The sequence below is a fragment of the Mercenaria mercenaria genome, chromosome 2 (genome assembly GCF_021730395.1).
Source record: "Mercenaria mercenaria strain notata chromosome 2, MADL_Memer_1, whole genome shotgun sequence".
Classification (NCBI taxonomy): Eukaryota; Metazoa; Mollusca; class Bivalvia; order Venerida; family Veneridae; genus Mercenaria; species Mercenaria mercenaria.
This window is the reverse complement of record NC_069362.1, coordinates 61,139,427-61,155,736: the sequence shown is the minus strand read 5'-3', so window position 1 is coordinate 61,155,736 and position 16,310 is coordinate 61,139,427. Positions and strand designations below refer to the sequence as shown.

Genomic DNA, 16,310 nt, shown 5'->3' with positions numbered 1-16,310 from the left:
TTCAGCACCCATGGGACACCGAAGGCCGGACCACTATTACGAAGCCGGCGATGGCCCTGTTCAATAGGCCTACATAATGGACAATGAAGTTGAGGAATAACTCTTTAGATATCGGCTTGGAATATTTGACGTATATTATATGAAAAACTATTAGATTAATTTTTGAAAAACATGTGGATAGATATGTTTTTGTGGCACTGTTATCTGTCAGTACTGTACAGATACGTTTAATATATAATGCATGCATAAAATCTTCAATATTGGAGGACATTTAGTACTATGGAAGGCTATATGGAAAGTCGGTGCGCCATATGCTAATTGCCAAATCCTAAATATACGAGGAATCTTTCAAAATGTCTGTCACACTTATATACTTTTCCCACCATCATAAAACGATTAAGTAAAATAAAAACTGACTTTTCTGAAAGGAAAATGTTTTAAATATTCCTTAAAACACACCAGAGGCCACCATTTGTCGTCTTTATTTAAAAATTTTCGCAAGGGAGACCCCCCGGACCCCCTCCCACACCCTCCCCCTTGAGTAACTCAAATTTAACTCACGCTACGCCCCTGAAAAGAATTTTCTATGTTCAGCCCCCTGTGACCTTGAATTTTGATGGTGTATCACAAAAACAATAGGGGTCATCTACTCTGTAACTTCTATCAACCTATGAAATTTGAAGGTTCTAGGTCAAATTGTTCTCAAGTTATTGACTGGAAATGGATTTCCATGTTCTGTTTGCTGCAACCTTGACCTTTTATATAGTGACCCCAAAAACGATAGGGGTCAACTCCTCTGTAAGTCTGAAGTTTCAACATTCTGGGTCAAATGGTTCTCAAGTATCTAAACAGAAATGGATTTCCATGTTCTGTTTGCTGCGACCTTGACCTTTAATAGAGTGACCCCAAAGTCAATAGGGGTCATCTACTCTGCTGTCCAATCATCCTATGAAGTTTCAAAATTCTGAGTCAAGTAGTTTTCAAGTTACTGACCGGAAATGTTTTTCCATGTTCAGGCCCCTGTGACCTTGACCTTTAATAGAGTTACCCCAAAATCAATACGGGTCATCTACTCTGCATGACCAATCATCCTATGAAGTTTCAATATTCTGGGTCAAGTGGTTCTCAAGTTATTGATCGGAAATGGTTTTCCATGTTCAGGCCCCTGTGACCTTGACCTTTTAATGGAGTGACCCCAAAATCAATAAGGGTCATCTACTCAAATGCAGTCCCTATTGCATACACAAGGTTTTTCTTTGATATGACCTAGTGACCTAGTTTTTGAACCAAGATGACCCGTATTCAAAGTTGGCCTAGATTTCATCAAGGCAATCATTCTGACCAAATTTCATTAAGATCAATTGAAAGCTAGAAGATGCTTTTGTAAAAAAGCGCATGTCTCCCCCAGTGCATAGTCGTATTGGCAAGAAGTCAATAGGGGACAGGAGCGAAAGTCAAAAAGACTGTAATGGTTGGCTGCAATTGGGATCATCTACTTGGCATGTCTAATCATGACAATAAGTTTCAACATTTTGGGCCTGGTGGTTCTCAAGTTATGAATTATCAATTCAAAACAGTTTTCCGTGTTCAGGCCCCTGTGACCTTGACCTTTGATCGAGTGACCCCAAAATCAGTATTGTTCATCTATTATGCATGTCCAATCATCCTAATAAGTTTCAACATTCTGGGTCAAATGGTTCTCAAGTTATTGATTGGAAAGAATTTTCTATGTTCAGCCCTCTGTGGCCTTGACCTTCGATGGAGTAACCCAAAAGACATTAAGGGTCATCTACTCTGTAAGTCCTATCACTCTATGTTGTTTGAAGGTTCTAGGTCAAATAGTTATCAAGCTATTGACCAGAAATGGATTTCCATGTTCTGTCTGCTGTGACCTTGACCCTTATCAAAGTGACCCCAAAATTAATAGGGGGTCATCTACTCTGCATGTCTAATCATCCTATGAAGTTTGAACACTCTGGGTCAAGTGGTTCTCAAGTTATTGATCGGAAATGGCTTTCCATGTTCAAGCCCCTGTGACCTTGACCTTAAATGGAGAGACCCCAAAAACAATAGGGGTCATCTACTCTGCATGTCCAATCATCCTATGAAGTTTCAACATTCTGGGTCAAGTGGTTCTTATCTTATTGATTGGAAAGAGTTTTCTATGTTCAGCCCCCTGTGACCTTGACCATTGAAAGAGTGATCCCAAAGGCATTAAGGGTCATCTACTCTGTAAGTCCTATCATCCTATGAAGTTTGAAGGTTCTAGGTCAAATAGTTCTCAAGCTATTGACCGAAAATGGATTTCCATGTTCTGTCCGCTGTACCTTGACCTTTAATAGAGTGATCACAAAATCATAAGGGGTCATCTACTCTGCATGTCCAAACATCCTATGAAGTTTCAACATTCTGGGTCAAGTGGTTCTCATGTTACTGATCGGAAATGGTTTTCCATGTTCCGGCCCCTGTGTCCTTGACCTTTAGAAAAGTGACCCCAAAAACAATACAGGTCATCTACTCTGCATGAACAATCATCCTATGAAGTTTCAACATTCTGGGTCAAGTGGTTCTCAAGTTATTGATCAGAAATGGTTTTCCATGTTCAGGCCCCTTTGACATTGACCTTTGATGGAGTGACCCCAAAAATAATAGTAGCCGTCTACTCCATAAGCCCTACCATCCTATGAAGTTTGAAGGGTCTAGGTCAAATGGTTCTACAGTTATTGCCCGGAAATGAAGTGTGACGTACGGACGGATGGACAGGGCAAAAACAATATGTCTCCCCCAGTGGGGGGGGGGGGGGGGGGGGGGGGAGACATAAATACAGCCTCTATCGCATACATAATGTTTTTCTTTGATTTGACCTAGTGACCTAGTTTTTGACCCCAGATGACCCATATTCAAATTTTATCAAGGCAATCATTCTGACCAAATTTCATTAAGATCAATTGAAAAACACAGCCTCTATTGCATACACAAGCTACATGTTGACAGACGATAGACAGATGCCGGACATCGAGCAATCACAATAGGTGAGCTAAAAAATGAGAAAAATAGGTAGAGCTACATTGGTTACAGTGTAAGGTTGATGGCCAGTGAATAAGAATCAGGTTGCCGAATATACTAGATATCCTGCACAATAATGCAGTGGACTGTCACTGAAAACCTGGCCCTGCCAGGTTAATTAAAATGCACGAACTGCAATCAAGCATTTATTCCATGAAAGGAAGTATATTATACCCCTATAAACCATGTTTAAACTTGTTAAATCTAGTTCAGTGGCTAAAAATATTGACAGTGGAAATTTATTCACAGTAACATAGGTGAGTTTATATACCTGTTATCAGGTCTAGGACAGACATTTTGTAAATATATGGACAATCCATAAATTTTAAAGATTTTTCAGTCTAAAATTTACAGACTGGGTAATATGAAATCTGTTAAAATTACAATTTAAATCAAAACCACAGGTTTAAACTTAAAGATTATTAGACTTCATGAATAAATGAAGGTTATTGTGATTTTCTGTTGATATTGATGACTTTGAATTTTCAGAAAATGTGAACAAATGAAAGTGATCTAACAGGCGCGTAACTAGGTATACGCAAATACGCACGTGCGTCATTTTCAAATCGCATTTTCAAAAAATAAAAAGTCTAAAATTTCGAAAACTGCATTAAAAATCGATGCTTAAGGGGGGTTAGGCATTAAATTCCTATCGATCACAGCTGAATTCTTGAGTTCTTTTAATATCTCAAAATGAGAAGATGTCCCCCACAAAAAGCCGACCGCAGACCTATTTCGTTGAACCGTTTATAACCTTTCATGTATCATGTATATTCCAAATGTAAAATGCAAACAAGCCGCGAATGTTTGAAATGGCTGACTGTGGCACTTCGCCCCCTTAACGCTGACGTTTTTGAAAGCACAGAGAACCCAAAGTCTTGTAATAAAGACGAAAAAGTGGCATTGAATACTAACGAACGTGACGTCATTCTAGCGTAAGAGTGTTTTAACAGAAAAAAGCATATTAAATAAAAACGATAATGCACTATAGTGTAATAAGCTTTGACGTCGACGTCGTATATAGTATACGAGGCGTTGGTCAAACTGATTTGTTTATATAGTAAAAGAAAGTAAAAAAAAAAAATGTGTTTCGACACATGTGATAAAAAGAATAATATGTGTGTGACTTTCCACTTTAATATCTTTAAATCCTTTTTATAAAATTGATAAAATGATCGACAGAGCCTTGCATTTTATTATTTTATTCAATTCGTTTGATAAATTCAATATGAAAAAAACACTCGTGTAATATCTTCCAGGCGCGTAGCTGCCTTTACGCAGATACGCAGCTGCGTAGTGAAAATCTGGCAAGCATACACAATTCAAATTGCTAATCTATTTCGTTTCAATAAGAAGTCTAATCATGCAACGGAGATTGCTTCATATACAATCATTGCTTACTTCGTACTCTGTTTTTAAAAAGAAGAATAGCGATCTCATCGGGACAAGCAAAATGTGATCGTTAAACATATGTTACATGTTCTTTACCAGTAGGAATTATTTGTATAGCAAACTGATTTATAATAAGTTGATTTAACATGCATTGAAATTCACCAATTGTCTTTGTAGTTTTATAACAATTTATGTATAGTTTTGCAATTTATTTCGTTATCCTACTACATGTATTTGATTACTTATTTTGTAATAATTGTGTGAAATAATACAATCATACGCCATCTATGCTAACAGTTTAAACAGGCAAACTTCTATAACAAAATCATAACACAATGTCAAAAAAAGAATGAAACAATGTTGGCTTTCAAGTTTAAAAGGAATTTTGAATAGGATATTTTTTATAATATTACAGAAATAATTTTCGCACATAATAATTATTAAGTTATTTTCAGACGTCATAGAATATCTGCTATATGTTAAATTTATAATTTACTTAAATGTATACGTAACGGATATCGACCGATATCTGCAGGAAAGACCTACGCACGAGCTTCTTGTGAACACCGAGAGCTCGAAGAGCTCGAGGTGTTTTGAGAAGCCCCTGTGCAGGTCTTTCCTACAGAGGCCAATGTATGAGGCCGATACCCGACTTACATACCGTCATTCCATCGGTTACGATTCTGACGAAATTTTATCACAGGCATTAGATCTCAGATGATATAATGAACTTAAAGACAGAAAGGTTTTTCTGACACAGAATATAAACATGTAAGGAATTTATGTTACTTTTAGAAATTTAGAAGGTATGACGTGATAATTGTTCTCGTAATTTTGTTGTGTAGGAAGTGGTTAAACTGCACATGCAAGACCGGGAAGGTATGTTACCCCATCAAATATTACCTGAAAGGTTTATGCAGGATAATAATTGCCTGCCTACCAAAACAGTACTTCCATATCGGTAGACAATATGAAACCTCAGAAAAGTAAAAAATATTTTCATTTTTGTAGAGCAAATTATGGACATTTTTGTGACAAAACACCAAAAACATTGCCAAAAACGATTAAAACCTTTTACTGTTTCCGTGAAGAAACTTGATATAATTTTGAAAAAGGTCACACAAATCTCGTTTTCGAAGAATTTGACGTTTATTTATAAAAGAAAATTTAAAGTATGGTGTACAATTCGCACCATTTAATCGAATCCACTATGGTTACACGTCTGTTCCAGGAAGACATTCCTGAGCACCTTATTATTGAACAAACGGGACACTGTTTCCTTGCCAGATGTGTGTCATTTATGGCTGGATTTTAGAATAACTTTTCTCGGTGTTCATCACATTGATCTGACGTGACGGGCATAAGACCAAAGTCCGTAGGTCAAAGATCAATATCACACGTGTAGGTCAAATGTCAAGATGTCCTGAAAATATACACACATACATGTATGTGTGCTGAAAGTCTAATTTTCTCATTGAAAGAACATCGTTTTTATTCTCACTCGTAGAAGCTTGTCTACAAAGTTCAGACAAGAAGGTTATAGAAAGTTTGTCCAGTACCGATTTAAAAAAATATGTATGAGACTGTGCCCCTACTTTGAAAGAAGTGTAGTTTTAAAGAATCTGACTCAATTTTTGAAATATATACCCTTAGTATAAAAGATCGTACTGAGTGTAACTAGAAACCTATGTAAATGGCTTACTTATACTTCAAACATTTAAAGAATTAAGTGGGAGGATGTGTAGTGACAATGTATCATAAATGCAGCTGATATTTTTGAAGATATATCCCTAGATGTTTAAAAATTGTATGGAGCATTACTTGTGTAGTATAAGAGGCGCTCGTAATTATAAAACACATGGAGGACAAATGAAAAGGCACAAATCGCAACCATTTATTATTAAAATCTGTGTTGCATTTTATTCAAAGTTTTAAAGTTTATTCAACTGAATAATGTTTTGATTGGAATAGGCTGGAAAATGGTGAATTGTAAAACGTTTTTTGTCTGCCTCAGTGGTAGAGCCACTGGCGCCAGACCAGAAAAAATGCCTCTGTACATGTTATACCCTACCCCTAGGTATTCTATAAGAACCATGGTCATGAACGGGAAAATATACTTACCCATTTCAGTCGCACATTTCATACCTAAAACAAGCCGTTCTGTAAAAATGTAATTTGGATATCAAACAAGTGGTAATTTATCTTCCATTGTGTACTGGTCACATTACTTCAATACTTCTTATCTTAGAAAAACAACGCGTAGTTTATAGTTTTTCAACGTTTCACAAAAAACTTGCTTGAACTTCCCTGGTGAAGTTCCGTTCTAGATTACAAAACCATTGTGATTGGCTGTTGTGAGAATGTATGTCAGTCGTCATTTTACTACACGTGTTCGCTAAAATGTGAAAATCAGCATAAATGTGAAAAATGAATAAAATAAACAGAACAGATGTAGACTTATATATGATTACAAATTAAATATCATATACAAGATGGATTTCATTCATCATTTCGAATTTTTTAAATTCTGTTTTTGTTTGTTTATATTTTGCCTAACGTGTGCACACCGCCGTGACCTCTAGACCGGATGTTCATTAGGGAAGGTCACGCAAGTTTTTTCTGTAACGTTGACGAAAGCGTAAAATATGTTGATTATCTCAGAAATATTGAATATTGAGACAATGTGACTGGTGCACGATGGAAGATAAATTATCGCTTTTTCAATATACTAGGTACCCATGCACCGAACTGCGCGTTTAAGTTGTGAAATGTACGCTTGAAACGCGTTAGTATATTTTCCCGTTCATGACCATGGTTCTTATAGAAACCTAGGGGTAGGGTATAACATATACAGGGACACTTTCTTTTTGGTCTGGCGCCAGTGGGTAGAGCGGTCATTCTTTACTTTCACTTATCATTTTGATTTCACATACATATTTTTCCTTTCATCATTTACGGCTTTATTTGTAAATTTTGAATTTTTTCCTCATTTTGGTCAGGCATATCATGATTATCTCACCATAAAAATCATGTGATTGAAACATATTTATGTGTTTGATAGATGGTATTTAATTATTTTTCTTGTGCTCAGGTCTGGGTAGAACAGGTAGACCACTGCACGAAAATTCTTTTGTTCAAAGAGGTCTTTCAGAAAAATATAGACCTCTTCCTAACAAAGGAAGAGGTATGTAAAATTATCATTTAGTCCGTGGTCGCATTGTTGTAGAATATAAAATCCTATAGAAATCAAGTAATTAAATCCGATTTTATCTTACGCCATTGCCCCACAAGTCTTAAGATACTACAGTAAAATCCAGTTCACAGTGAGATAAATATCTTCTTTCTTTTTTAATTGATGATTATATATTTTAATGGCGAATTAGGTAGCTGAATTATATGTAATTATATTTCAGAAGACGTTAAACTACATTCTTAAAAACAATCAGATCAAGATTTCAATGGTTTTAGATGTTGTTCAGATATATCAACTCACGCTAAGATTTCAATATTTGTTTTACGAATCAATATGTTAGTACAATGTCTACCCAATGCTAATGTTAAAGCCTCGTATAAAACCTCTGAAAAAATACTTTTTTGGTTCGTTAAAGCTTGATATATGTTATTTCAATGTATATTTTAACAATGGGACATGAAAATATGTTCCTTACAAACCATGTTTGTTTACATAGATCAAAGAAGGGCTAAAATAGGGACATTTTAAATTGTTCCTTATAATAGAAAATTTACCGAAAATTCATTTTAACTATGTTCGTTATATTTGAAGTTAACTCTGTTCACAATGATTACACTAGCGTGAAATCACAATGGCGAAGCGCGAAACTGTGAATTTTTCGTAATTTCGCTCTTCGCCATTGCAATTCCGCGTTTCGCAATCGTAATGTTGCGTTTTGTGCTTCTCCATCATGCACAGGTGATAAGCGAAGCGTTGGATCACGATCCATGACGGCAAAGTGCGAGATCACAAGCACAAAATCGCGAAAATTTCTTAATTTCGCACTTCGCCATTGTGATCTCACGCTTCGCCACCGTTATTCCGCTCTTCTCGCTTCGCTATTACGCGATGGTGAAGCACGGAATTTTGCGATCTCGCATTTTGCCGTCGTGGCCCCACACGAGATCACGATAGCTAAGCGTGAAATAGATAATTTGTTTTGCACTTTGCAATCGTGTCGCACTTTGCCATCGTGGTCTAGCTCTTCGGCATCATTGGGTAGGCGATACGTGAAGCGCGGGATCACGATGGCAAAGCTAGAGTGACGGTAAAATTCATTTTAACAACTATCGTACATTTACTTATAGACATATCCCTTGAATGATATATCCATACATAATGATATTTTGACAGTATATTACCTCGAAACATCAGTTTTGTTTAAATACTTGCACACATGTACATGAACAGCAGTTTACATGTGTAATATTATACGAATACAAAGTAAAACCATACATTTTATATAAAAGAAATGAGAAAAAAAGATATTTGTGCAATATTTTTGCTTAAAAAAATATGCTATTTAAAATGCACAATTTGCCGTTTTCACATTTAAAAAATAATCAGAGGAGGATACCTCGACCCCAGCATTACCTCTGCGTACTATGAAAAATGCCCCAGCTACGCGCCTGTCTAACCTGTCTGAAATTCTCCTATTAGTTTTATTATGCATGTAATAAGTGAAAGATTTCATTTTAACCTGCAGTTTTAATTCAAATTTTAACTTTATAAGATTTCATAAACTCAGTCTAAATTTATAGATATTTATGGATTGTCCATATATTTACCGAGTATCTGTAAAACCCACCAAATCCTAGACCTGTTTATCATAATTTACTATTTCAAGTTAAAACTTGTATCCATATAAAATATTAATTTGAGGACAAATCTGCACTTGGGAATATGTTGTAAGAAATGGGACCCTCTATTGTTACAAGTGGTAGTTAATGCAAGGGAATTTTTATACATAAGGCATTTGTTGGATTTCTTGATAGCTCATAATATGTCTTAATAAACATTTGAGCCGCACCATGAGAAAACCAACATAGTGCATTTGCTACCAGCATGGATCCAGACCAGCCTGTGCATTTGCGCAGTCTGGTCAGGATCCATGGTGTTTGCTAATGGTTTCTCTAATTGCAATAGGCTTTGACAGCAAACTGCATGGATCCTGATCAGACTGCACAGATGCGCAGGCTGGTCTAGATCCATGCTGGTTGCAAATGCACTATGTTGGTTTTCTCATGGTGCAGCTCATTTGTGAATTATGCTGAGACCGTTATCCGATATCATTATTGTATTATTAGGGATAATCACATAACATTTTATTAACATAATGCTTCTTTACACTACTAGGGGTGTGGAGCACCTGCCCCCCTCCCCCCTCACAACTACCACGCATCTGTGTAATATTTTTTCATAATCATTGTATATCAATAAAGTACATATTTTACTTCACATGTTCATGATAGCACTGGATCTGCAGTACTTAACTAAATATGTGAGGAATTCTGCAATTGTAAAAAAAAACTCCCATTTACAAAATCTTTTGACTACGTAAGCTGTGGTTGCCTGCTACAGGTGCCATCGCTCGTCTGCAAGTGCTGGTCAGTTCGTAAGAAAAGAGCTATAGTTCAGACAAGTAAATTGGATGAATTGGTATCCCCTGCCAAATAGGTTTGTGTTGAGGAATGGCAAAGAAATATACCCGGCAAAAAGATATGGATGTTACTAAGAAGCAAATAATTTCATTACATTTGAACTTAAAAGAACAGAAGTCGTTAAGAGAGCACAATCAAGTAAAAATCTGGAACATGGTTGGTGGTGGGAGCGGGGGAAGCGGGGTTTACAACTTCACATGTTGATAAATATTCAAGGAAGGTTTAAAAAATTAAATATATGAATGAATATTTGTGCCAAGTTACATCAAAATCCCTCCATGCATGAAGAAGAATTGCTCTGGACAAAGTATCGACCTTTGACCTCTAAGTGACCTCTAAGTGTGACCTTGACCTTAGACCTAGGGCGGTGGGAGTGACCAGGTGTGGGAACATAACTTCACCTGTTGATAATAAATGTTATGGAAAACTAGAACTGTCACAGGAGTGACGAATATCCCCACAATACTGTCTTGTCACAGAAGAATGGCAACCATAAGAAAGACATGGCCACAAGAAAGTGCAATTTAAATCGAACTTGACCTGTATTTTATGATGTTACACAATTCGTCACCTCAACGCAACAAAGTCGTATCTTATTATAAATTTAATATAAGTTACGACTTTGTTGCGTTGATGTGACAACATGTGTATCAAAATTTATCTAAATCTGTCAAGCCTTTTGTGAGTTATTGTCCGGCAACCATGAGTTTGACAAATTTTAAGTTGGGAAGGGGCCATAACTACATATATAATTGCTGGTTTGTAGCCAAAGTCGAACTTTACCTGTATTTTATGATGTTACACCTGTGTACCAAAAACATTTAAATATGTCAAGAACTGTCATTGGATTGTTTAATGACTAATGGTGGATGAATATTGCACAATAGCTTGAGGTGGATGAATATTGCACAATAGCTTGAGTCTGTGTTAAAAAATATCAAATAATAAGAGAGGTACAGATAAAGTGTATCAAAACATTATGTAAGTATAACTCTAAGACAAAGGGAGCATAATTCAGGAAATATTGGTGCAAGAGTTATGCACCTTGTGTCATATAATGTGGGTGATGATGTGGAACAACTACTTCAAGTTTGAAACAAATGCATTTCGTAATAACTGAGATAGTGAAAATGCATCAAAATTAACCTTAAATTCTAAGTAAAAGGGGGCATTATTCCTGAAAAATTGGTGTCAGTTATGCACCTTGTGTCACATGATGTGGGTGATAAGGTGGAACATCTATTTTAAGTTTGAATCAAATCCATTTAGTAATAACTGAGATATTGATTTCGGGACGGGACAGGACGGGACCGGACGCAACGACGTGACGCGACAAAACTGACTCTTATATAGCCCCCTCCCAAACATGTTTGGTGGGGGTATAAATATAAAAGAAGTTTAATGAAATTCTACAAATTGGTTAGTTTGTTATGTACAAATATGTAGATTTTTAAACAACTGAAGGGCAATAACTCTGAAGCTGCTGAAGAGATCCTAAAGAAATTGAGCTTGTTACCACATTATGGTGATCTAAACTTAATAATTGATGTTTCATAGTTCTAGGTCAAGTATGTCACAAGTTATGAAGCAGAAATTGCCATATTTATATACCCTAGAAACTACTATGGGCCATAACTCTGGTGTTACTTGGTGAACATGTATATAAAGATTTATTTAAATATCCCAAACCACTTCCTAGATATGACTCAATAGGGTCAACGAAAGGGGTGTAAATTTCTTTTTCACACCACTCGCCCTGCAGGACTAGTAACCAGTAAAATCTACTCGCCCTTAGTGAACAGTCACTCACCCTAAAATTACAACTATCTTAATGACATTTTTAATACTGTCACTTTTATGAAATAAGTATTTTGTACAACAAACATATTTCAAAAATATAACACATAGTAGACAAATAATTTTTCTCTTGTACACTACATTTCCATTTTAATTAATCATAAATCGTTCTGCTTAACTTTTCTTTTCACAGTAGACATTTTTCTTTTCTTTCACGATATTTTTATCATCTCCACCACCTGGCCTCTCTCCAAATAAACTATGGATGTTGGTTTGCCATGCTTTAACAAAGTACAAGAAAATAAACGGTGACGACAATAACATTAACACTGATAAATAAGTTGATCTTGACTGGCTTACCATACATGGTTTTCGTGTAATAACTGCATCGATAATAATAATCACCACAGTCTAGCCGGCAGAAGTATCAGTAAGCGATTCAATTTTAAAGCATTTACCTACGCAAAGTTTGTTATCGTTTTTTCGGGATGTAATTCAAAACATTTTTTGCTGAATTTTGGTAAAATTACGACGTAAAAAGCACTTGCCCTATCGGTCGAGTATACAGCGAGGTCCACTTAAGTTTAATTACACAAACACATTATCAAGTGCAGCGCCGATATTTATCGACAAATGTTTGTTGCAGCCGGCGTCAATAAAAGAGCATATAATGCACGTGTACTAATTATCACTTTTGCACTCCTTTGCGTCTTTTCTTTAAAGCTGCAATTTTTGCCGACGATTTGTAAACACGTGTTTTAAATTATGCATAATTATTAATTGACAATAACTGCATTGTTTGACCAAACAGGACTAGCTAAGATGACAAGTATGTTTCGCACACCTGTTGGGTAGGTGTCATCACCATGGCGACTGTGTATTACCTTTTGACACGCTATCTATGTGACGAAAAATTATAATGCTATGAACATGAAAATAAATTTTTCAGTAATCTGTATAGTACTACCGAATATTCGAATACTTAAATTAGATCCGAATATTAGGACCCGTGACCGAATAACCGGATATCCGTTGACATCCCTAAAACTGCTAACACTATTTTATAATAGTAAATCAACAGGTAGCACTGGTTTATGGAAATAAATGCCAAAAATAGTTGGTATGTGAAACATAAAATAAAATGAATTACTTTATTATGAAAGGTGAAGTTTTAGCACACAGAATCTGTATGTCTTAAAACACAATAATGTTTTTAACAGTGTTTGTTTTGTTAATTTCAGATAAGTCATGGCTGTCCCTGGTAAAAAGGTACCACGGAACTTATCTTCAACCCTCTCTCAAGGTTCTGGGGAAGATTTCGAAGTTTTCTGTCAGCCATGTGACAGAGATGACCTCAGACTACCTGCCGCCGGGTACTGTGTAGATTGTGAAGAGCACCTGTGTGACTCATGCTTTAACACCCACAGGAGACCAAAACCACTTCGACATCATAAACTCCTAGATAAAGACAACATGCCACACACTCAAAGTCTTTCTAAAATATCTAGTTCTACTCATGTTCGCCAGCCAGACTACCTAACAAATCCTTGCTCCAAACATACAAAAGAAATAATCAAGTTCTACTGCCATGACCATAAAGCACTTCTATGCAGTGTATGTATGACCCTTGACCATACCCGTACATCCTGCCAGGTCGACTACATACCCGATATATCAAGACATATCATTGACAGCACTGAGTTCAAAGACACTCTTAAACAGCTTGACAAAATAACTGAAAAATGTCAGAAGATTACAGCAGATCTAAGGCAAATGGTTGCAAAATCAAATACTTCTTTGACAGATGTTCTCGTAGAAATAAAAAAGTTCAGGAAAGAGATTAACCACAGGTTAGATGAACTTGAAAAGGAAGCTTCAGATGCAGCAAATGCTCTAAAACAAGAGAATGACACAAGGTTGAAGACTACAGAAGAAACATGTGATAATGTCAGTAAAGCTCTTAAAGCATCATCTGATATGATAAAACAACTCAACATAACAAAAAACGCAGACAGACTTTTCACTGAGCTTAAAAATGCTGACCAACTTATCCGAGATAGTGAAAATAGAATGTCACAAGTAAAAACCACTGGAGCTACAAAAGAATATACATATGATCCGAGTCAAGTCATTCAAACACTTCTTTGAAAAGAGAAGTCACTAGGTACAATAAAAGATAAAATAATAAAACAGCCAAGTCCTTCTTCAAACCCGGCAGTAAAATCAAAGACAATTTCACCTCATAAAAACATCTGTGTAAAGACATCATCAGATAAAAAAGACTGTTACATAATGGGAATTGCAGCTTCTTTTCCAGACCAAGTATTTCTAGCAGATAATAACAATTGCACAATTAAAATGGTAGACATCAATACTCAATCTATTCAACAACTGAGCCTGGATTCATGGCCGAGGGATGTCACCACAACACTCAGAAATCAACTTGCTGTCACACTGCCAGATAACCGCACAATACAGTTGATATACATCTACTCAAATAGACTCTCTAAGAAAAACAAACTTAAAGTTGATGGATTTTGTTATGGTATCAGTTATTGCCAGGGAAAACTTGCTGTAACATTTACAATGCCTGCAAAACTGCAAATCATGGACTTGAAAGGCACTGTACTATCAACAGTCATAACAAACACAAATGGTGAAAACATTTTCAGATCCCCAGAATATGTGACCACCATCAGCAATGCTATCTATGTATCTGACTGTGGAATGCATGAAGTTATTTGGTTAAACTGGCAAGGAGAACTAATGGGTAGTTATAGAGGGATGGGATATCCACAAGATATTGCCATGTTAGATAATGGATCATTCTATGTGAGTGATACACAAAAAGAAAAATGTAACATACTCAATGTAACTGGTGACTGTAAAGAGAGTACAACTGTACTGAAGGATTTAGACTGTCCAAAGGCTATTTGCTGGTGTGATGCAAGCAAAACATTTTATGTCAGTAACTGTAGTGAGGACAAAAAAGAAAGAAACTTCATTCAAATCTACAAACTGTCATAACATAGAGAATTGATTTTCTCCTGATGTAACATCAATGTGCAAACAACATCAAAATAATGTAAAAGTTATTTTTAGATAATCTTCATATTCTCATTAAAATTGCACATGAAACGACAAGCTTTGATAGAACATCAGATTCAGCTACTAAAATAATATGTAAACTGGAGTTTTATCCATTTGACTTCAAAGTTCACAATTTCAAGAAAGTGCACATACAGGTTGGAAATAAAAAGAAGCAGTCAATTCATTTAGCTTTTTTACCTCCATTTTTTTTTACACATTTTAAAAAAATATCCAAACAGATTTAACATAGTGTATCATGCAGTGTTCACAATAGCTACTGATAATATTGTCAATTTGCATATATTGGAGAACAATGACTATGAACTCTTATTTCAACACTTATCATGCTGGACACGACTGATTCTGCCTTTGTGACCAGTGTAGATCATGATCAGCCTGCACATATGTGCAGTCTGATCATGATCTGCACTGTTCACCATTCAGATTGTATCTTTTTAGTAAGCACTCCTTTTAACAGTTAATGGTACTGTCCAAATTGAAAGACAGACAAGTTCATTATAGAAATTTAGCAGGGTAAGGGTTAAATTATTAATTTTTAGCTTGACTATTCAAAGAATAGGTAGAGCTATTGGACTCGCCCGTGCGCTGGCATCCGCATCCCGATTTGGTTAAGCTTTTGTATATAAGCTAGTATCTCAGTAACCACGTGTGGGAATGGATTGAAACTTCACACACTTATTCACTGTGATAAACTGACTTACACTGCACAGGTTCCGTAACTCTACTTTGCTTTTTTACAAAATTATGCCCCTTTTTTGACATACAAATTTTTGGTTAAGTTTTTGTATGTAAGCTGGTATCTCAGTACCCACTAATGGGAATGGATTGAAATTTCATACACTTGTTCACTGTCATAATATGACATGCAGTGCAAAGGTTCAATAACTCTACTTTGCATTTTTACAAAATTATGCCCCTTTTTCAACATAGCAGTTTTTGGTTAAGTTTTTGTATGTAAGCTGGTATATAAGTACCCACTAATGGGAATGGATCGAAACTTCACACACTTGTCCACTCTCACTTGTCCACTCTCATCGGCGTCCGCGTCCGCGTCCCGATTTGGTTAAGTTTTTGTATGTAAGCTGGTATCTCAGCAACCACTTGTGGGAATGGATTGAAACTTCACACACTTATTCACTGTGATAAACTGACTTACACTGCACAGGTTCCATAACTCTGTTTTGCTTTTTTACAAAATTATGCCCCTTTTTTGACTTAGAAATTTTTGGTTAAGGTTTTGTATGTAAGCTGGTATCTCAGTAACCACTTCT

The 16,310-nt window shown here is 36.0% G+C and overlaps 1 protein-coding gene and 1 long non-coding RNA gene across 2 annotated transcripts in view; one reads left to right on the top strand and one right to left on the bottom strand.

Moving 5' to 3' along the window:
• Positions 1–16,310, bottom strand: part of LOC123562775 (uncharacterized) — a 66,473-nt gene that overhangs the window by 17,474 nt on the left and 32,689 nt on the right. The window lies entirely within an intron of this gene.
• On the top strand, positions 3,177–15,198 carry LOC128555156 (transcription intermediary factor 1-alpha-like). The gene is made up of 2 exons (XM_053536712.1): positions 3,177–3,323; positions 13,170–15,198. The coding sequence occupies exon 2, from the start codon at positions 13,177–13,179 to the stop codon at positions 14,074–14,076; it is 900 nt and encodes a 299-aa protein (XP_053392687.1). The 5' UTR covers positions 3,177–3,323; positions 13,170–13,176; the 3' UTR covers positions 14,077–15,198.

Coding starts and splice junctions, on each gene's coding strand:
- LOC128555156 (XM_053536712.1), top strand. CDS start 13,177: ATGGCTGTCCCTGGTAAAAAGGTACCACGGAACTTATCTTCAACCCTC.